The sequence below is a fragment of the Eurypyga helias genome, unplaced genomic scaffold (genome assembly GCF_000690775.1).
Source record: "Eurypyga helias isolate BGI_N326 unplaced genomic scaffold, ASM69077v1 scaffold9014, whole genome shotgun sequence".
Classification (NCBI taxonomy): Eukaryota; Metazoa; Chordata; class Aves; order Eurypygiformes; family Eurypygidae; genus Eurypyga; species Eurypyga helias.
This window is the reverse complement of record NW_010248165.1, coordinates 1-23932: the sequence shown is the minus strand read 5'-3', so window position 1 is coordinate 23932 and position 23932 is coordinate 1. Positions and strand designations below refer to the sequence as shown.

Below are 23932 nucleotides of genomic sequence, written 5' to 3'. Positions count from 1 at the left end.
CCGCCATGCCTGCTCGTTTCTGTCACAGTCATTAGCAGGCGGATCCAGACCCCAGTAAGTGTGGGGGATACTGGTACGGACAGCACTGCCCACTGGCACTGCAGGGTCTGGGACAGAGAGTCCCCTCTCCACAAGGGAAGGGATCACTGGAGACAGCCAGCAGCCAAAGAATATGGGAACCTGGTGAAAGAGCGGACCAATGCTCATTTAAGGTGAGCGAGTCTCAGCTAGAAAGCACCTTGCACTATGCAGTGAGACTCAGCACCATGGCCAGGTGAAGGCAGATGTGCCCTGGAGATGAGGACACCTCAGAGGAATAACCAAGTCTAAAAATATAACCATGAGATCATTCAGGGGAAAAAAAAAAAATCCCCAAAGCTGCTTTTACATGTATTTGCAATCTCCATGAATGTATTTGGGATGAATATACAGTATTCACCCCGTTGAACACTTTCGGAGCCAGAGATTTATTGAAATTAGAAGTGTAATTCTGGTATTTATATTCCAAAGGGTATGCAATGCATCACAAACATAACTCACAGAAGGTACCGGTTCATCTGAATTCTACAAAATTTCATTTGCAGAAATAGATCAGGAGACGTGTTAGAAACGACAGGCTGGGGAGCTATTTCTATAAAAGATTCACAGATATTTAAACCAGATTAAATTCCAAACCCTAAAATGTTGCCTTTTAATGTGCATTATCTCCAATCTCTAAAGTATCGTAGCTTCTATGCATTTCCAAAAGCCAATATTATTTACATTATTTAACATTCGCATTCTGACTGCAATCAGCCTTCTTTCAATAAAATAAATAAAATTACAGCCTGTTAACCTTAGAACCACCCAACGATAACTTCCATTATCAATCAACATCACTTTTCTGATGACTGCAACTCAATTAAAATCCAATTATTTGAATAACTGGATGGAAATTGCTATCACAAAATGTACCTTTTTATTAGGAACATTTTATGTAGAAAGTTGACAGCACAGGAATTATGATACTGTGGTTAAAAAGCGATTTGTAACCTGGGCTGGAAAAAGCTACACCGATGAACATGGAGGGATAGAGTGTCACTTCTGGACTAGGCATTTGATTCTAAAATTAGAGCGTTTGGCTCAGAGCAGATTCAGAATGATGTGACTCTGCTAGCGCTACTGTGAACTTTAAGAGAGTTGGTCCTTCTATGCCTTAGAGTTGTTATTTCTACTGATGTTAAAAAAATAAAAGTAATTACCTATTCTAAGACCATCCTACCACATTACTCACAGTGTTATTTTAACATATGCCAGCCAGTGATCCCGATGCTTTAGGTGATCTCAATACTAAACTCTTTCATTTATTTTTATTTTTTACATTAATTAACACCAGGTAAATCACTGGGTTTTAAACTTATTTTTTAAAACAGGACATCTCTCGATTTTCTTACAGTTGCATATCTTCTCCTTGTCCTGCAGGAACTCAATGTTATTTGAAAAAAAAGTCCTGTGAGGAAATCCTCATGTATAAATTTTCTTCTTCATTTTTAATTACATCAATTTTCTACCAGAGCTTTGACATTTTTGACCAAAGTGTGGATAGCACATTCTTCTTTGCCCAATACTGAAAAGTTAATATCTTTGATACTGATAACATATGCAAATAGAAAACATCATCACACTATTTTAATTTCAGTATGCCAACTATAGGTACAAAAAAAGGAAAAAAATATTAAACAGAACTGAACTCTAGGGTTAAAGTCTAATTTCGCAAAACAGACTTCAAAGATGAAAAGGCTGCTATTTTTTCAGGTGTAATTATCTAGGACTTACTTGGCACCTGGAATTTACCATGGAGAAATGTTTTTAGGAACAAAAACACTCCTATGAAACATGTTTATTTAGCTTATCTCAAGTATCTTCATATCATAGTATTTTAAAGCAAGTATACGTGTTCCAATGTACTTGTTTTCTATGTAATATTATCTACGTTGCATCATAAATATCATACAAACTGTATTATACTTAGTGCAGTTTTAAGAAATTTCTACAGAGGTGGTTCACTGAAGGTTACACAGAGAATTTAAAATGGGATTTTAGGTTATGATGATTTGCTTTTGACAAAATAACTTGAACTGGCATGCAGGAAGAAATTAAAAAAGCCAAAAAAAAAAATCCAGAATAAGAAAATGGAAACACAGATGAGTAAATTAATTCCAAAATGTGATTGATACTAAAAGGTACTACTCTTGATAGAATCAGTCATGTTCATATTACTTTTCCATTGTGATTACTGTTGGCAACTTTTGTTCCATATATTAAATTTCATACCTTTCCTTCCACTTTCCTTGTAACGTCAAGCAACACACCTAACATTATCTTTGCTGCTTTACAAACTACAGCTGCAGAAAGTAGTGAACACTGTTTATCACAAGTGCATGACAGTTCACAAATATGCCCCAGCATCTGCCCACTTCATAGAAATGTAAAATACTTTTACATATACACAGTCCAACTCCCTAACAAAACTAGCACTGGAATAAATACTTACGGCCTTTTGACTCTACATGCTAACAGTGTCACTTAGGGAAGCTCTGAAAAACCTCCTTATAAGAGAGGCTACAAAGGATGCCAGAATTCAAGCAACTCATTTTTTACTACTGACAGTCCTTAAAAGTGATCGTTTACCTGGTATTATGTTGAAATCAAACCTACTTACCCTTTTTCTCAAGTTGTAGGTCAAAATGAGATTTCTGGAGAAGGAGTGTGAAAAGGCTGTATAGAACTCCAGCACTTTCTGCAAGGCATCTCTCTTAATCACATGAAGATCACAGTAAGTCAAAGCCCTTACATTAGCACAGGACTGGGCGAGGGTTGACTCCTTCCAGAAGACATCACCAAAAACATCTCCTTTGCCTAGAGAAAAGCAGCAGCATTGCTTTCAGTGACAATACTATTTCCACCAAAAATATAAAAGAACATATATCTCATTTATGAAGCCAAGGTTCTTCTATTTCATGCACTCAGAAAAAAAATTCCATCTGGAGAAAAAAAAAAATCTTTGAAATATTCCATTGATAACCTTTTCCACTATCTTTCTGTTAATTACAACAGCCCAGCAAAATTTCATAAGAATAAACCACAATCAAAAATTTTCATGTAACAAGTCCCCTTTAGAGATCAGTTAAGTTTTTTCTCTAAGAAACAAGAAGAGCAGTTCATTCTTGGTTCATGTTCTCTTCCAATCCCTTTCAAAGAGATTAATTAGAGGAAACGCTTTTTTCCTTTCCTCTTTTAACTGGCACGCATAGGATTTGTTTCTTACATCTCTGTTCTTGAGTTTTCTTAATCTGGCTAACAATTACCCACTATTGTGTCAATAAAATCATTTGTCTAACACACCAGTGCAGTTACAGGCTGTAACGAGACAGTGCTATACATCAGCATTAAAGAAAGTTTGCCCCAGACAAACACCAAAGAAATACATTCACAGGGTCTATCAAGTTGTGGTAGGGATGGACCAGATGGTCTCTTGCCTTGTAAGTAATATGCTGTCGATAGGAATTCTTAAAGCCACAGCATCAAAATAGATATTAGTTTATTGCCTTCATCTGGACCCTTTGAGATTTCACTCCCTAAATAAATAGTCATGTCTGGGAGTCCTTATGAAAGTTACCATGAGTAAGAAAACTTCTAAATTAAACTCAGGACTCCCACCTCAGCCCTTGAACTGTACTTCCACAATTATGCAATCTCTTCCATTAGAGGACAAGCATTTTCTCTTGGAGAAGCTATCAGCCTGGTGGTAAGCCTTGCCGTGGTGCCGTAAGCTGTGGTTCACACTGATGTGCGCCCAGACTTCCACAAAAGCCCTATGCAGTCCACCTGCCATGCATCAGCTTAGTCTCTGAACACTTTGGAGGAGGACAGGCTATGCTTCCATTTAAATGTGTATATACACTGAAACCACCTGTTCCATAAGCACATTTTTTCCCCACAAGGACAGGCAAAGGCACCATAATGATACCCTTTCTTACACCTCCAGTATCTTTACACAGGAGAGTGCCGACATCCAAAAGTACTCCAAAGACTGCATATCAGTAGGCACAGAGGCAGTCCAGTGCAGCAGGCAACTTTTCATTTTAATGGCAATGACTTTTCACATTTTCAATTATTTAACCATATGCTTTTTTCAGTAGGTGCATTAAAAATGGCCTAAGAAAAAAAGCTTCCATTCACTTAAAACAGATCATCATCATCTACAAGGCTTTTAGACAGACAAACACACAATATATTCAAAATTGAAGTGAAACAATTTTTATGCACCATAAAAACTGATATGCTTCACTGGGTAAAAATGGATTGTTTGCCTTTGGAATAAATATGCTTTTACTCACAATCTTCCAGGCAATTAGCTAAACAACTGTTTTAATTAACGCTCTGGAATCTATCAAGTATTGAAATGTGCCATGACTGACGAGCAACAGTTAGAGCTGGTAGTCCAAGCATAAGAGAGAGGAGTTCGAGCTCGTTTCTAAGCGTATTTCTTAACATCTCCAGACAAGTTTCCCTACCTTAACATGACAATAAGTATTTTACTGCCCCACAGTAGCATGAAGAATAATCAGTACAACGCAAGTACAAACAGCATGGTGCTGCTTTGCCTACATATGAAGTGACATACAGCAGAAGCTAGTTACATCTTAGCTCTTTTTAAAATACAATTCTGCTTTTCACGTAACACAGAAAGACACAACTGTGCTCTTCAACTGTGGCGGCGACCCCAGTTTCCCCTTGCTATGTGTAACTCTCAAAATACCGGCCCCAAATCTGCATTTTCCTGCCACCTCGGGGAGCCGCTTCCCATGGGCGGCAAGAGCAGCGCATGGAGGAGCTGCATTTGTTAGGTGTCCATTGAGCCAAACCAGACAAAAGCTACATGTGAAACACAAACTGAGTCAGAGCACTGAAGCCTCAATTTTAAAAAAACAAACCAGGCTAAAACAAGAAGTTGTACTGTTTTCTATCATTACCAATTTCCTTGAAGTTAATCAAGTTAACAGCCAGTGATCTAGTCAAAAATCAATCCTACGTTACAGTTCGATTTCCAAAGCAAGGCACACGTGCAAGCATCACGGTGCCCTCTTTCTGTCAAGTGCATTTTCTAAATAATGCATACCAAAAGTATCAATCCACATTGCCAGATCCAAAAAACACTTGTGTGTGACATTCAGAGAAAAATAGGGAGGGGGAAAAAAGAAAAAAAAAAAAAGAAAAGGAGGAGTAGGAAGTCTTTATAGTAAGCAGGAATTAAAATTCCACCAGGAGTATCTGCACTGGATTAGAACAATCCTCCCCTTATACATAAGGAACTGCAGACCATCTCCCTTCATTTGTATGTTCTCCATAAAGTAAGATCAATCACTCATGAAAAAGGAAGGGGAAAAAAATTGGGTGGGTTGGTTTTATTTTTACAAACATCTGTAACTGGAAAGCAAGAAGAGTAAGGTGAGACTTCTGAGGGTCTCAGCAGGTGGTTGGCAAGTCTAATGGCTGCATTAGGGAACCCGAGTTGAAAGCCTCTTTTTACATATAACTCCAGGCTTTATGTATTTCTCCTTACCTCTGAAGAAAGATTAAAACGCTAGAGAAATGCAGACGGCCATTTGTTTGTCAGTACTTTGCATTTCTCATTCCCAGCTTGCTGAATTCCAGACATTTGCCAGGAACACTATCTGCCAATCACACTTAAAGTGGATGATCTAAGCTTTTACCATCAATCATTTATATTCCCTGCTGGATTCGTGGGCTGAGGACCTTTTCCACTGTCAGCTCAGTATGCACTGGAAAGCCAAGTAGTTTTTTGCCTTTTATGTTTGCTTATTTGCTTTAATTATAATAATGTCCCCAAACCCTGATATATTTAAACACTGAAGAATTATTTTATAAAAATAGCACCTTTTGTTTCCGTGTTTATTCTTCCTCAATCTTTTCTCCCTATCAAATTTTCTATTCATCTTATAAGTGAGAAGAGGGTTTATGTGTTACCACTGCAAATTCAGCCTGAGTCAGGAAAAAGGTCAAGCCACATCCACTTTGTCTCCTGAAAGCGGGATCAGTAACGAAGATCTGATTATTGCAACTTAGCCAAGAGTTTTGCTGATTCTGCTTGAGAAAAGAAACACACTCGCACATTACAGCTGTATTGCCTTGATGTGCCAACCAGAACAACCCTTCGTATTTTCACTCCTACAAACAGGAAGTATTGAAGAGCTCTCAGACAGAAGATATTCCACCCTGCATTGAAAAAATATGACTCTACGTGGAATATTTTGACTGATAACCTACTTTAGTTACATTTTGGCTTCTGGGTGTTTGGGAGTCGTGCTGCAGTTTTGGTTTGACAGCAGCTGGGTAAGAATATAAGGCCATGGATTCAGGTGCTGAAGGTCAAGTTAGTATGCACTCTGATGGGATTCTCACCAACAGGTGGATTTTCAGTACATCAGACAAAATATTCATGTCAGAATCATTCTCAAATCACTAGTAGTAGTTGTTACAGCAGCCAACACCAGCATCCAGCTCAGGACCCCTCCAGATCTGCCTTCACCTGCATGTTTGAACCACAGAAGAGCTGTGACCTGACACAGTCCCAGCAGACCTACGGATAAGCTATAATGACCACACACTGCTTGATGGTACCTCAGCAACACAGCACAAGGCGTATCTTGGAAACCAGGCATTAGCAAATACTGTTATCCGTGATGCTGGCCCACAGCAGCTGCTGCACCCGCACAGTGACTTTCCCAGCACAGCCCCCCGAAGCACCCAGGCCGGCCTGCACCCTCGGGATTTGCTCTCCATCTCCAAGCAGTGGGAGACACCAACTGCTGCAAAGACAAACACAGATTCTCCACGCGTCAGCCTCTATTCTAGGGAATTCTCAGTTAAAATGCTGCTGAAATTTGAAAACAAACAGAAAACTTGTCCTGATTTTTCTCTTCCCCACCCCCACAAACAGATTTGAACAGAACCAGAGGGTCTGAAGTTAGTCCACGTCACAGGATCCTACTGATTGTATCCAAGTGTAATTCCACTAAGGACAGTGTATTTACCCCGAGTGCCCAAAGCCAGCGATGTGAGACTCAGGTCAAACCCCCGCCGCGATCACCAAGTGTCTATCTGGCTTCAACTGAAAATCTTTCACTCTCCACTCTTCCCTCATCTCCTCCTTATGTAAGGCATAATAAGTTTTCCCAGTTCACAGTGAGAATAAAGATTCTTGGCAAGTAGAAGCACCAGAGAAAAAAACCTGTTTTTCCTCTTGGTGCTTTGTTTTAAGGCAACAAATATCTGCCAACCAGAAAAAACAGAGCTAGCATTTGGCATCAAGGCAGAGCATTCCATATCCACCCCACAGCTGAACTGCCCAACCTGACAGCTGCTGAATAGTACGCAGTACCGCTGGCAGGAGATGATGCATGGAAGTGATTTGCTGCTTTGGATTTTCTTAAGACTTCTCGAGTGCAAACCGAGACACATAGTGAGAAGTGAATGACCGAACGCACTGCAGAGAATATACTGTTTTTCATTAACCAGAGGTTTTAATCACTATTTTCCTCTACTAAGACCTTGAGAAAAATAGCCAGAGTATCAGTGCCACAGAAAGTAAAAGCAGTTGGAGTGATAACAAACTGAAGTTGCACTTCCAGTGATTTGCTTGGTGCACAAACAGAAACACAGTTCGTGTTTTAAAACACAGCTTGACAACATTTTGCAGACAGTTTACTATACAACCGCGTCAATCTTCTCTGTTGAAGCACATTACTGTGCAGACAAAATAAAAACATTTATTTTAGAGCTTGGGATGAGTAGCGTGAACTAGTTACAGCTAAGATTTCTATTATTATTATAATTAATGTGTTTATTTGTCTCCCTGAATGAAGCATGGATTATATTTCACCACTTGACTTACTGTGATGAGAAGAAGAGTTTTAAAATGTCAACTGAGCCCTACCAGACTTATTCACAAAAAGCTAGGAAGCTTCACCAGAATCTGAATCATTTATCCTCATTTGCTTTTTAATGGTTTCTGTAAAAAAACGGTAGAAAGATGTGGCCGGTCAGCACAAACTCAGAAGACATGTAAGTTGCCAGCTCAAGTAACTAGAGGCACAAATGTATTTGAATTTATTTGCATTTGTTAAGTAATAGGAAAACCACAGCTCAGTCTGTGTTGTCATTGCATGCACAGCACTAGTTCTCTGATCAAAAAACCTGTGAGAGGCTCAAACTGCAATATCCTCAGAGTTACTCCCCGATGACTAAGAAACAGACTTTATGGTGTAGGCATTGCTTGAAGCTTTCATTAAAGCTCCAGAATTTGATTTTTTTATGTCAGACAAAAGGATTCACAAGAGTTTAAAACAGTAAATTTTACCATCTGAGATATATAAAGTAAATACTTTGAAAACCTCAAAAAGTTCATAGCTATAGTATACTTCATTTCATTTAATATTTCTGGCAACTCCTCGAGGATAAATTTAACAATGCTTCAGAAACATACCTCTGAAAAAAGTTTTAATTTGAAACTTGGAGAAAACAAAGAGAAGTAAGTGTTCGGTGAAGGTTTTTTTGTGGTTTTTTTTTTTTTTAACTTGGCTTTTTAGTGGGGGAAAAAAAAAATATTCTTCCTTCAAAATTCCGAGACAGAAGCAAAACTCTACCCAAGACAAAACTGAAAATTAATTTAGTGGTTCACCTGCCAGAAATCAGGGCCCTTGGCAAAACCTGACTTTTTTGTTAAATTATATTTTTAACCCTTCATACCCATTTGGAGTTTGCACACAAATGTGATGGCAAGCCTTCCTGACACAGCCTGAGATACCAAGGAACTGGCTGGAACAGACAGCCTCATGTCCTCCACACCGCAAGTTCAGCTGCCAGCAAGGCACGGATCACTGTTGCCAGCAGCCTGCCTGCCATGACCATCTTCCAAAGGGGAATTCTTCCACATGCAGTGGTGCCAGGCTACTTCAGAGCACACGATGCAAAGTTGCATAAATTCACAACAACGAAACATGAAACTAAAAAAATTAACTCATTTGAAGTGCCAAGTTCACAACTGAAGCCTCTATTCACAGGAATCCCCCTCTTCCACAGTTATTCCAGCAAGGCATTAATCAACTATCTTAAAAATCTGTTTCTCCAATACCCTGCCCAGTCTTAGAGCATCCACAGATGGCAGAGGCTTTGGTGATTCCTACTTTTAATGCTCTACCAGAAGTTAGACATAGAACAAGTAACGCCTGGCTGAAGCCTCAAAATAGGCAACTCCTGATATCAACCAGCATTAAATTTTCTAGATGTCTAGAGGACAGGATTAAGGAATACTCTCTGCCAGAAAACACCATTTGGAATAACCTTATAATTTCTCAATGAAAGTTTTAGTGCTGCTCCTATATGCACCACTAAATTAAAATTGTGTATTGACATAGACCTCTTCCTGCTACTGTCTTTTAAAAAGTTTAGCTGGGTCTCTGTTTGTAATACTTTCGCTAATAATGTGTTTGGAGACATGCTGAGGAAATCAGGCTTTTAAAATCGCTCCTGCGGCTGATGTTCACTGAATCACTTCATAGAAACGTGCAACTTGTCCGTCCTGGCTATATATGACAACTTGAATACAAAAAGCTTTAAACTATAAATAGAAAAAGCACAATAGAACTACTGAAGATAAAGCTGGATTTTAATTTGGATCACTCTTCTTTTCAAAGCACTGCTGGTCACGTTACACTTACTCAATAGCACAAACAATGCTATGACGTTAGATACAGTCTTCGAAAATAAGAAAACTCTAATGACGCCCATATACCTGCAACCACTTGCTAAGCCTAAGAGGACAGCAGCTGGGCATTTTTAACACGGGGAGGTGTGCCTCAATTTAAAACATGGGTGAAAAATGAAGTAGAGAAGTAAGGGACTTTTTCAAAGACTTGCATTAGATAACAACAGGACCCAAACCACACAATTAAGTTCTGAAAATGTGGTTGTATAGAAAGCAGTTTAGTTTAGGGAAACCTGAGTTAGCTCAGGTACTGGAGACACTCTAAAGATAGCACTCTGGGCGCAGCACAGTTAACTTATCCAACACGTTCAAGTCTGCTGAGAAGCAATCTTCACGCAATTGTGTGCAAGATGCAATGGTTTTCCACTGAGAAGGTCTAAGACAGACAAAACTTCTGTCCTGCTATTTTCCCTCCTCTAAAATCAACCATCCCTGTGGTGCAGTTGCCCTTGCAGTTCACGTCTTATCTGGATGCAAATCTGTCCCACCAAAATCTGAATCAAACCTCTTGTGTCTACATCTGAATGAAATGCTTATGGCTAAATGAGTAAGCTAAAGCAATTGTAAAGAAAACAAACAATTATTTTTATAACGTTCCTTTAAGATTGCAATTAGATCAAATTAAATCAGCAGAAATTTCTCCACATTTTTTTTTGCTGAAACAAAACATGGCACACCAAGCTCTCCTACAGTATCATGTTAACACCACAGTCTCCAATCCTGTCCATGCTACAGCTTTGTGAAAAACAGATCTGTATTTCAGGAACATCCAAATTTCACTTCCTCAACTCACATGTTATCTTAAAAGCAAATCCATGTGCATCCTTGCACACTTCTAACTTCTCCTTTGGCCTTCCCCCTCCCTCCCTAAAAAAAAAAGGAAGAAGAGTGATATATCCCACTTTCCCCTGATGGTGAAGGCAGCAGCCTGGTCTACACTATAAATTCCCATTCTTGACATTCTGTTACTGCATACCTTCATACTTATATAATATCTACATTCTGTTATTTCCCTTCAGCTTTGATAGAGGCAAAAGGAATAGCAACATCAAACTGTCCTTGTGGTAGGCAATGATTTCCTTGCTCACCATAAATTACTGCCTTGATTTCCTTTCCCAACTCATTCACTTTACCTGCCCTTTGAGGAGTCAGGAGTTGGACTTGATGACTCTCATGGGTCCCTTCCAACTCAGGATATTCTATGATTAATACTCTTTTGCTAAACCAACAGTCAATAAAAAAGTTTGTTCTTTTGAAAGTTTTTAGCTCAAATAAGAATAGCAAGAACATAATAAATGTGGAACAGCTGGGATGCAACACTTGGGATAAACTGCTTTACTCCTGGGACAAACTGTTTTGTGTGGGTTTTTTCTTTTTGACTAAACCTTCTCGTAAACGTTATTTTTCTCATCATTGCTCAGCTCTGAAGATCACAGTGTTTTCCAAGGCTTTGTGTTTTTAATTGCTAAGTAAGGGCTTAAAGGCTCCCACAGTCTCTAATCAAATCTGCAAGACCAACCTCCAGTCTCACCATCCATACACCCAGCCCCCCCGCCCCCCTTCCAGGGATTATCAAGACCACTTCAGCAGCTCTGAAAAACCCACGCAAGTGAAGATCTGCTGCACAGTCAGACCCTCTGGGAGTCATTAATTGACAAATTTTGCAGCAGTCTGAAAATTTAAGGACAAGACACTGCTTTCTCTACTACTATCCAGAAAAAAAGCCTGTCATTTCAAGGGTCTTCTCCTTCCTCTCTCTAGCCTTTTACTGGAATGTTTCCCTAAATTTCAAAGATTACCCCAATTTCAAGCAGAAAGGGTTGGAACCAACCTGGGTCCAAGAATCACTTGCTTCCTTCAGATCTCCGAGAGAAGAGGGATTTTTCTGTTCAGTCTTGGAGTACAATTACGTCAGTCATATCTAACAGAATTTATTATTTACTAGTAAGATCAAAAATGGTTTTCCTGGTCATTCATATACTTGTACATATACATCATTGCAATATAAACCCTTTTCGAACAAGGCCTTCCATCCAGTCCTTCCACGCATTTTCAGAAAATACTTGTGAAAAGTTAACTTTGCTACTGTACCATTATTTTCTATAATTTTCATTGAATTTTCTATGCACACATGCAGTTGGAGACATAACACAAAAACTAGCACTTCCTTTAGCAATGGCAAGGAAAGATTAAAAAGGTCCAGACTAAAAAGCTGGAGGGCCAGAGAAGCACCCTTAGTCCCAGCAATGGCATCATCTGCTCAGCTGGACTTCTAGCACTAGTTTCTTGCTTAGTGCAGTTCCAAACAATCCTCATTCTCCCGTTGCACTACAGAAATGTGTACCTTTAAGGTGTAAAAAAAAATGCAAAGTGCATCGAAAGACAGTTTAGGTCTTCAAGATTCCTTAAATTAAGAAAAAAAACTAGCTAGGCAGCCTTATTTCACGCTTCTACTACAATCCCTTTTCTCCCGCATATTTCGAAGAAAGCTACAGCCAGACCTCATGGTCCCTGCCTGGAACACGTTTAATTCAGGAGAAATCTTTTAAGAAGTTATTTGTTAAATTAAAATGTAGCAAACCTCTCCTGAGCATGAGTAAACTTAATCTTTTCAAAGACCTGAGATAAGGTCAGGTTTTCAGATGGCCAGTGGCTCAGCCCAAAAGGTCTGCTCCAAAGCAGAGGAACTAGAGCTGCCCAGTGAAGTGCACGTAAATGGTTGATTGTTTCTAACAGTGACAAAACAACCCATTTTCTCTAACCACATTTGGATAAATGGGTAAGATTTTAAGCAAGAGTAGTTCAAAGAGATGTGTCAGTCTCAAATGGACAAAGCAGCATCAGCCCAAATGGGAAGGCTTAGAAAAGTTAAAAGCCAAGCCAAGTTGAAAAGAGTCTCTTAATGGAAATCCTGCACGACCTGCCCTCCGCTCAGTTCTCTTCAGGGCAAGGACCGTGATTTGTCTCCATCTTCCACAAAGTGCTGAGCGTATGTCAGCGCTGCACCCTACGCAATAACAACAGTGTAAATGGAAGAAGGGTGAACTACAGAAAATAGAACTGTATTTCATCCAAGCAGCTTCCCACCAGCTAATCTTCACTTCTACACAATTCCACTCACATACTTACACACCAACATAGAAAACCATCGTAATACAGTGGCTTTTGCTCCTATGCCTTCCTTTTCTGACTCATTTGTGTTAGAATGAATCACAAATAAGTAAATCACCTGGCTTAAAGGTAATTTTCTGATTTTTGGTTTTGTTTCTTTGACACATCAAATCCAAAGATTGTGTTGCATGAACAGTAATTTTTTTATTTCAGCAGAAATTGATAGAACTCAAGAATGTCTTTCATCTCAACAAATCAAACTACATAGAAAATGTATGATTTTTAAAAAATTTTTACTGTAAACATTGCAAAGAGGGGGGGTTTAAATTTATTTACTCATTTTTGTGTTTGTCTCCAAGTCAAGTCAATGGGAAGACAATCTTAGGGGACACAAAAATTGTATTTTTTCACTGCTGGTCTGTGTGAAATTTCTTCCAACTCCGTACACTTATTAATCCAAGTCAATCAAAGTCAGTGCTTTGTTATAAGAACACAGGCCTGAACTGAGAATGTACCTGTCTCTTGGGTATTACACAGAACTGATCCATGAGGATATTATGCAAGTGTACACAATACCCCCCAAATTCCAGTGCTACACAATACACTTTTATATGCTAGTCTGCAAGGCTAAATGATTTCAGAACTTGAAAATGTTTCATATGAATTGGATCCTTTAAGGATTAAGTGTAGTTTGCCCTGGTTGATGTAATGCTGTACAGCAGTCACACAGACTAATTTAGAGATGCAATTTATTTCTCTATTGTAAGGAAGATACAGGCTAAATTGCAAAGGTTGCTTTATTAAGTGACAGCTAAAGCTGAGCCAATAATTCACTCTGAATAATTTATGCACTTATTTTTCATCTTTTTTTTTTTTTTTTAATCAAGAATGCCTGAGAGAAGATTTCAGTCTCTCCAACATACCTGTTAACTGAAATTGCCCTTAGAATGCCTTACATGGTGTGCTGTTACATGCCCGATGTTCATAGCTCTGCTTCACTGCGATCGGTAAGCAAAACCTATGGCATAGGCTGTTCTGGCTGAATGATTAGCAACAATCACATTTCTTGTCCAATGTAGACTTCTTTTTTTCCCTTGTACTGCCTCATTTTATCTGTTGTGCTTTTATCAAGAACTTGACAAGTTTAGCTGAACATTACACTAAATAAAAAAAAAGCGCACTGCCGTTCTACAGATAATAAAACTGGGAGTACAAAGTAGTTAGGGAGGAAATCCTGACACATGTCCTGCAGCATCTTCCAGTAACGTGGTGATTGCATTATGCAATGCTGAAGGAGAAGAAAGTCCACCTGACATAGAATAGTGAAAAACTTGGTTCATTGAATCATTGAATCATAGGATGGTTAGGGTTGGAAGGGACCTTGCAGACCATCTAGTTCCAAACCCCCTGCCATGGGCAGGGACACCTTCCACTAGACCAGGGTGCTCAATGTGGTTGTTAACCACATCATCTATTATCAGTACAGAGAAACCTTCTGCTGAATGTGACTGGAGGAAGATACAGACACACGTGGAAGGAAACTGATTCTTCAGTCCAGAAACTGAAACCCAAAAATTGATACACATCTATCCAAAATGAAATCTCAGAATCACAAACACATCCCACTTAATTTTATTTTCCTCTCTGATTACAGTATTCACAAAGAAAATGACAGAGCTCATCAACTTCAGTGCAAGCCAGAGAAGTGATTCCAAGTGCCAGAAAAATAAAGGTGTGGAGGGAAGATCAATAGTCACCTCCCAGGAGAAGAGCAGTAACAAAATATTTCTATTCACTCACCAAGGGATCAGCCTCACTTAGCTGTAGCCATCACTCTGCAGCAGCAGAGATTAGGGGTTCAGGTGTCCTTAACACCGATTTCTCAAGGAATCTAGGTGCAGTGTTCTCTAGAATGAGTATTATGATAACGCACAGAACTCACCGGTAAAGAGGAGGAGAAAGTTGGTATCTTTAAAAGACATTTTAAAAAATTCTACTTCAATGCTTTTTACCTATACTGATTCAGTAGAGCAGCAAGAGGTTTTCTTCTTGGGATGCACACAGGAGGAGGCATTAGGGGATAAAACATGACACAAACTGAGAGGCTTAATTTGTTCTACATTTGCTGTGCTGATTCATGAGAGTTCAACATGGCAAGAGGTAGTAAGTTCTTGATGTGCAACTTAGAAAAGCAGAAGCTGATAGTATCTTATAGCACTGAACAGCACAGGCATTTCCAGAACAAAAGAGAATCAGTTATCTGCCTACTTTTCACCTTTTTCGTTTCTTGTGTTGCACAAAGTTTCATGAACTTGACTCCCCAGGACACTAAATTCAACCTATGCTTTATATGCAATCCTCTTCAGAAGCAGAGAAAAACTAAACCCGGCATATTTATTAGCCCCCTCACTTTCCAGTAGACAGTGTCTCCCTACGAGAGTTGGGTGTATGTGTTCAGAAAAAGTAAGATTACCAAGATGCTTTCTCCTCCTTTTTACAGGCTACTATGAGTGACAGGTAGTGGATTAAACCACCGAGGGAATTTACCTTATCACAAAAGGGTTTGACAGAATCAAACGATAAGATTCACCTCCTCAATGCTCCAGCCACCCCATGATTCATCTACAACTATTGGATTATCACACTCTTTTCTCCTAGCTTTGCCTCAGAATGCTGTTCACGCCACACTATCAGCTTCTTTTTAATGCCTCCAATCTAAAGCTATCATTCCAAGTTAACACAAATCGGCTCTGTATTTTTATATTACCTTGATTTTAAAAGATATAAGTACTATTTCAACATGAGATCTTAAATACATCTAATTGGAAAATTTTCAGTGGATTATCATCGGGGGGGCTGGAGGGAGGCAGGGAAGCCAGGCACTTTAAAAATAAGTTTTCTAAAGTCCTCGATGGAATTTCTAATGAACAGAGATGTGGCAAAAGAGGGGGAACCTCAAAAATGACCAGGATCCCAATGCTCAAGTAGAGTTTTCATTGACCAGAAGAAATAGGGTTGAAGCAACCTGGAGAGGAGATGATTGCCCTTGCTATTTACCTTTTACCCTTTGCTTTTAGGAAGGACAATAATACATACCTCACCAGGCTGTGGTAAAGCTAACCTGACAGTCCTTGAGTAGAAGAGGCTATAAAAATGCTCCACGCATCTATATTTGTACACAGTGCATATTATCAGCTGTGAAACTCACCCAATATAGCAACGACTTCATCATCCTGGATTACTTCCAAAGACCCCGAAACCACAAAGCAAAGGCTGTCGACGCTCTCACCAGCGTGGTAGATCAGGTCTCCTGGGGCACAGTGCACTGTCTGAAATTCCATGGCAAGTGCTCGAAGGCACCCATCGCTCGCCAGCCTGAAGGCTGGGTGCTCCTTGAAAACTTTGCGGTTCAGATGCACACAGATATCTGCTCTCATGTCCTTAGGGCATATCTGCAAAACCTGAGAAGGAAATTAGGCAATCAATTCCTCTGTGTGGCTTTTATTTGTCTATTATCCCTATTTTACTACACAAGGTTTAAGAACTACTTTCCTCCTCCTTAAAAAATTTCTAATGTAAGTCAGTATAATTTTTTTTATATTATTTATACACATAAGCCACAATACTAACTTAGCCTACTTTACAATACCTGAAGGAAAATAATGTTTTCATCTCAGCAACATGCTCGGCTGGATATTGAATTACCAGGATAAGGCTTCAGGTTTTTAAGACAATAAAACTCAGACCACAGCAGTAGAGAAAGGGGTGAAGAAAAGCTTCCTGAAGAATTGTTTCTAGAGGGTAGGTCACTGTTTTGATAGGCAAACTCCACGAAAGGCCTGCACAAATTACATGCTCCAAGTGAGAGAATATTGTACAGAGAAGTGTAATCTCATATCCCTTTAACAAAACAAACAAACAAAGAGTTATTAAAAGTTTCATTAGCAGATAATCGAGATTTGCAGGTATTCAAAGTCACCTCTCAATGGAAGTAACAAGTGTTTTCTTCATCCAAGAAGGGGACTTTAAGGTATGATGCTGTGTTGGGCAACTTTTGATTTTCCAAATGCAACATTGCTCACGGCAATTCATGATGTGTGCTCCTAAGGGTACACAAACTGATGCTTAACAAAATGCATCAGTACCTGTACCAATCAGGGCCATTTCTGAAGTTTTTTGATATAATACAGACAGACAAATGGAAAGAATACAGAATTATTACTGCACGTACAGATTAAAAGTTCCTGACAAAGACACTGGAAATACAGAATATGAACAGAGTTTTGGAATGACAAAATCCTTAGAGGACAGTCTGAGACTGAGTACATCTCAGGATGTATTATTTGGGAAAAGCATTGATTAGTTTAAGTCTGCCTCATTCTTCTTTTGCATTAGTAACTATTCTATCCGATCAAGGAGCGCTCTGGGTGAGCTTCCGGCTTACTCCCACACATTTTCCTGGATGGAAAGTGATGGCTGCTTCAATGCAAACACTCCTGGAAAACATAAAGGTAGCAAAAGAAGCACTATGGCTATGCCTACAATAGGGGTCTTTGCAAGATCTGAGCAGAAAACCAAGCTCTGTGCATGGCACTGGTTCCAGATATTACTCTGGCTACTCCAAATGCAAACGACTATGCCCAATATCATCATCTTTGGCACACATCCAAGCAGACCTGCTATTACAGGTACTACTTCTGAAAGCACTTAAGTGTAGTGCTGAGTGTAGTAGTCATCACCCTCATGGACGATCTCTCCCGGCTGCAACACAGAGAGCAGCAGCCGAACTTTCCATTTCTCAAGTTCACCAGGCTCACAGAAGTGGGTTGGGACAGCCCAACCAGCATTTAACACGGAACACAGTGGTGGTCATAGCTGTCTTTGCATTTATCTCATTTACTCTGGCAACAAAAACATTCTGTATTTGCAGATGCTGGCCAAACTTTGCTACTGGAATTACACACACTTCACAGTTACTTGAACATCATGAACGAAAAGTCAAGTTCACCAGGCTCACAGAAGTGGGTTGGGACAGCCCAACCAGCATTTAACACGGAACACAGTGGTGGTCATAGCTGTCTTTGCATTTATCTCATTTACTCTGGCAACAAAAACATTCTGTATTTGCAGATGCTGGCCAAACTTTGCTACTGGAATTACACACACTTCACAGTTACTTGAACATCATGAATGAAAAGTGTTGTTGTAATAGAAACAGTAGTAAGAAAACCTGAATATACAAGAGCATATGTAAAATGAGGCTCTTATCCAAAAACCCCATAGTTTCCTAGTCTAAGAGGAAGTTAACTCATTTTCCATTCTCCATTTAGAGAAGTTGTCTCCAAACTTCACATAGATTAAAGGGATTAAAGACATTTGAGAGTTACAGACAAATGGCAAAAGACTTTCATTTGTATGGGAGGTAAGAAACGTATCTTCATGGATTAATTTTAGAATCTTTCAGCAGCTCGTGGTTAAATTTTGTTAGACTGGCATTTTCTAGACTTCTAGACTTTGCTTTTAGCTGATTATTCACTCCTTGGCATGCCTGCAGTTAACACTAAAGTGACAAATTGGTGGCCTACAAAATAGCGAGAAGATTGATTCTGTGCTAAGTTCATCTTTAGCTATCTGCCTCGTCTGTAGAAAGCCGCAGAGCATTACACAGCAGCACAACAACTACCACTGTTCCGTCACAGGAGCAATACATGTTTTATTCATTGCGTGACAGCCTAGAAGTTACGCACAGGCATCAAACCAATGGAGCTCAGACCTGAGAGTTTATGGATGGGCACAGACATTAGTCAGTCTTCTATCTGCTAGCTTTTGCCATGCAGATGGAAGCTGATTTCTTGGTTTTACAGTCATCATTACTGGCAGTTCAGCTATGAACACACTAGTTAGTGAAAACACCACCATGATAAGCTCTTTGATGTCCTGATAATTGGATGCTTTTTTTAAGATACTTCTCAAAGGCTACAGTGAGTTGTGCTTGGTGTAGTTATCCTGCTGTTTCCTAAGGCATTCTTAAAGCATTTCTCTCCTTATCAGAGAAGCCAAGAATGAACTTTGAAGATAAGCTAAACCAAACATGTTTTACAGAGCAATTTTTTCTTGTTGCTTTGTTAAAATGATGAGAGGAGCTTGTACTGAGGGTGGATGACAGCACCAGCATTCATTACACTCTGTGTCCTCAGATGCTGTCTCTCCACCCTCCCCAAACGTACGTACCTCAGGTACGTACCTACCTCAGACCCAAAGCCCCTCACACAAAGGTATTCTGTGAGAAAACAGGCAGAGCAGCTTCTGATCAGCACTATTCAGTACTAAAATGCCATTTATTTCTGAAAGCTGATAGGATGGACAATGCTTCCCAGAACTGTCATCTGGGATCTAAATGGCAGATACACTGAAGACTATTTAGGAAAGCAAACAGTACCCTGTGTACCCACTGGTCTCCAGACAGCCCAGTGCAAGGCCACATCTGTTCTACTCTTTCGTAACGATGCTTTAGACAGAAAGGAGATTGTTTGCTGTTTAACTGCATCATCTACAGTTTTGAATACTAAATTAAGCCTCCAGCCAGAAGGCTGGTGATCAGAACATCGGTATGATTTCCTGAATGAACCACCCCACAAATCACATCTCTCTACAAGCAGAAGAAAAACAGTATCTATCTCCATAAAAGCTGGCAAGTAATATGAAAGCGGGAAGTGGTTGCTTTTGTACATTTGTTCTGGTGAGGGCCCATCCGTTATTTTAAAAGACACAGTAGGAATTTTACTTGTAAACTCAATGACTTAGGAAGGTGACATTTGACTCACATAAGGCAGATTTCAAACAATACATTATTATTAATGAAAGCGGGAAGTCATTACTATAATAGATTTAACCTGAGCACAGAATATTACATGCAAATTTTACGAAGATAGAACAAATTTAACTTTGTATTCAGGCTCACAGAGCTGCAAGAAACCTCCCACAACAGAAATACTGCAAAAAAAATTCAAACTTGCATTTGAAAAAATTCTGAGATTGTGTTAGGTTGGAAATTTTTACTTAATTATCCTTCTTTATTTACTGAAAACCAAGCTCTTACCTTCATCGTTTTTACACTACTTCATGACACGTACCAGCAACACATGCATACTTTTACCACTAACCTATGTCAGTATGATAGAATAGGTAAAATACTGTATTTGAAAGTTTAAAATTAAGGGAAGCTACTACTTGTAACTATTTAAAGAATATTTGTCATCTTTACTAAGAAAAGTACCTCCTGTTTATCTTAATGAAAAACTTCCAGGATGTGACTTGTTTCCTTGCAGTTTAATTTACTTACCTTTTCAGTATCTATTCCTCTGGACATTGACCAGGTGGAAACAATATAATCCATCACACGCTCGCTCAGTCCTTTAGGGACCTGGTAGAGCTTTAGAAAGTCCCGGACACTGTTCAGCATTTCATGGTATCTGTTTGTATTAGCATACATTTGCTGAAATATGGTTGTCACGTTACCAAAAATGGTTGCATAGAGAAGGGCTGTAAAAAAGAAGAAAAATAACAGATATAATATGCAAGCTGTGATGATCAGTGTGTGTTCCACTGTGCTCTAAGAGAGGAAATGCCAGGCCCACAGAAATACATGCAATATCGATGCTTTGTTAGAAAGGCCCGATGAGCACAAGCATTTATAGGTCACCTTCAGCACTACAAATTGAGGACCACCACCTTCAGCACTAAAAACTGAGGACCACCACCTACTTTTCTGATGGCGAGTCCTGCAACACAGAGTTCCTGAAACACAACTCCTCGTCACTGTCCAAACAATTCAGCAGTATCCAAACCCTTACGAAACCACAAGACACAAGAATTTTAAGACAAATAGCTTGACAGCAAATACTTTAAAATTTCATCTCTGGTTTGTAGCGCCTCTGTGGAAATGCCACCTGTGACAGATTTCCAAGCTTTAAGTGCATTACCACAGTAGTAAGCCAAGTCATCATTACCCACCTCAGTGTGACAACAACAATGCATCAAAGCAGAAGATGGAATATGCAATAAACTGCTACCATGGGTCAGTGATTTATAGATGTAAGTTTAATAATACATAAAAAGTCACATTATGCTTTATATTCTTCAGGCAGAAGAACAGCAAGGCCTGAGGCAAGAGCTAGAGCCCTCAAACACAGACCAAATGCTGCACAGCCCTTGTGACTTCATTCAGCGTAGTTATGAAGCCAGCTGGTTCATCAAGATGGGTTTAAGAATAAACATGAGAAAGGAAAAAAAGGCAGTATTTCCAGGTGTGGAGAGAAGCAGATGAACACACAGGACTTGAAAAGATCCGCCTGCTGAATCCCAAGAAGAGCAGGCTGGTGGAAGTCTCAATGGTCACATTTTGATGGCTTGCAGAGGCTGGGGCTGAGGCTTTTCCAGCCAATCCAGCCCTGAATGAAAGAGAAGGACAGGAAGCATCAAGGGAGCTTTCCTAAACTGTGAATCAGGCCAGTGGTAAGTGAGAGGGTGGCTGGAGAGAGAGAGAGGTACAGTCAGACAGCAGATGAGCCAATAACCACCAGTAAGTGCTCTGGCTTGCCGAGGAAGTTCTTCCTCTTTTATCATTTCCTGTCCTCCAAAACAGGCACCAAATTGTTAGTATCTCTTCCACGCAAGGCAAAAGCAAATAATAAGTCATATTTACATAAAAATAAGAGAATATTTTGCCTTATCTAAATATCCTTTTTTGCTGTTTATTTCCCCCCACTTAAAAAAAAAAATAATGTCCTCATCCCATTCATTCCTTCGCAAATGCAGTGATTTATTCAGGTCACTGTTACAGGCAGATACCCTTAAGCCAACTGAGATGCTTTAGGGTTTTATGACCAACAAAAATCTTTGATAATGTGCAAGAGAAACTTACAGGACTGTCTTTTTCCCTTGATCAGCGAGGGAGGTGATTTAAATTTAGACTTGCTCAAGGCCTTTACACTGCCGATCCTCTACAGCATTTCTTCTTGATGCTGTATAACTTCTTTTGTTTTTACGAGTTCCTGTAGAACCAACTCTCCCCTTTTCCAACTACCCCTCTGTACAGACAGGTATAAATATATATATACACAAATGTGCAAACTCAGTTTAAAAAGGTGGAGAGCATAAATAGGGATACAGTGATTAGAAATGCATAGATTATTTCTCTGTTTAACCTTAACCTGTGCCTGAGCTAAACCATACCGGGGATTTTAATGCAATGAGTACTGAAGAATGAAGAAATGCTTTAAAAATCAGTTTTACTATAAATATTCCTTAATCCATGAGCAGTTTTGTATTTGAACAGCATTACCTTTCCCTAACTACATCCTATTTTGCTCTGTGTTATGCAGATGCAAACACAACCCTACAAGATTGATACATTTGACCGTACTTACTTTTACCATGTTCCCCAAGAGAAACTGAACGCAGGGCCTTCAAAACCATGAAGTCCCACTGGCAGGACTCTGCAGCAGCACAAGTCATCCACAAACACGGTTATTCTGCTAGCCAGGGTAACACTGACAATAAGTGTCAGATTAGGAAGAGGGTCACAAGCAAATTCTTACCTGTAGATTTCTGGGCAACCATCCTCGTGCACATACAACTGTCTCTTGCTCTCAGACGAGAGACCTAATGGTTCAGCACCTTGGGACCTACAGCTCTGTGCCAGCAAAGGTAAAATGGAGCCCCCACTCTACTGTCCAGCTACACAAAGCCTAATGAAAAACCAGAAATGTGGTTCTTCATTTTATCATGAGGTGAGCAGTCCTAGAGCCATTTCCACTGCAAACCGCAGCTGCTGTGCTCCACCATGACAATTATCCTGCCACGAAAAATTATTCTTGCCTACATTCATTTTTTATTTAAAAAAAAAAATCCCCAAACTTGCAATCCTTAATTTATCATTAGCTAACCACTTTATTACTATTAAAGACACATTAAAGTCAAGGATTTTTGCAGCCTAATATTGGGTAGATATACTAGCATATTAAACATTGACCTCCTCTGCATAGAAATAGCTAGCTGTGTCTTTCCTTCTTTGCAAAGGAATAATGAAATGAACCCACTGCAGTACACTGCAGCCCCAGAAAGATTTCAGAAACACACACTCTGCTACAGAGAGAGAGTTGGGCAATTTACAACAGAGTAAAATCTCCAAATCCTTGTTTCAAGACTGATTGAACACTGAGACCACTGCCTTGTAACAGCAACAGTGCAGGTCATATGTCAACATCCAAAGGTCCCAGGAACCCTTGGCCAGAGTTTGTAGCGTTGCCCTAGAGATCTATAGAATCTATCAACTCCTTAGCACTCCCATGTGCAGAGGATCACAGGAGTTAAGGAAAAGTATTTTAAGGGTTGTAGAAGAGTGGGAGGGGAAAATCGTTGTTTGGGATGGATTCAGCTCAAATAAGGCCACAAGTGCACCACGCAGAAAGGTCACAAATTAACCTGACCCCAACAACTTCCTTGGATGCATCAGCTAGATGGAGGCTGTGCAATGCTTTTTGAGGAATTGTGTCCAGAGTAAGCCTATAGCAGCCATGCCTATAGATCAACCAAGGAGAAAATTCCTTCTGCAGAACCAGCAATAGCCCGTTCTAACGCTTCATACAAAGCTGCAGTCCATCAAGCAGACAGCGAACACCTCCTCTCCATGAACGTCAAGATCCCTTATAAAAGACACAGCCCCCCCTCGACATTAATATTATTTTCTGACAATAGATAAAGAAAAACACATTGTCCCCAACAATGTGGCTACCCATTTACAATGCAGTTTGTGTCACCCCATTTAAACCACTGTTTAAATAACGTCAAAGATAAAAGCATAGTAATTTCAATAGCCAATTACCCACACGAGTGAATCATGAAGGTCAGACACAGGTTGGAAAGGTCACCAAATCATCTGCTACTTGTAATGATGTAACAAATAAGAATAGAGAAATAAATACAAGCCAG

General features: G+C 39.6%; 1 protein-coding gene across 1 annotated transcript; it reads right to left on the bottom strand.

Moving 5' to 3' along the window:
- On the bottom strand, nt 1-22561 carry LOC104509130 (potassium voltage-gated channel subfamily H member 1-like; the record flags this gene model as incomplete). Its single annotated transcript, XM_010150969.1, has 5 exons — nt 22540-22561; nt 20283-20482; nt 16149-16401; nt 2702-2898; nt 1-180 (listed from the first exon to the last, which is right to left on the bottom strand). Coding segments are annotated over exons 1-5 (852 nt in total), but the record flags the coding sequence as incomplete, so codon positions are not given.
- Between the last annotated feature and the right edge of the window lie 1371 nt (nt 22562-23932).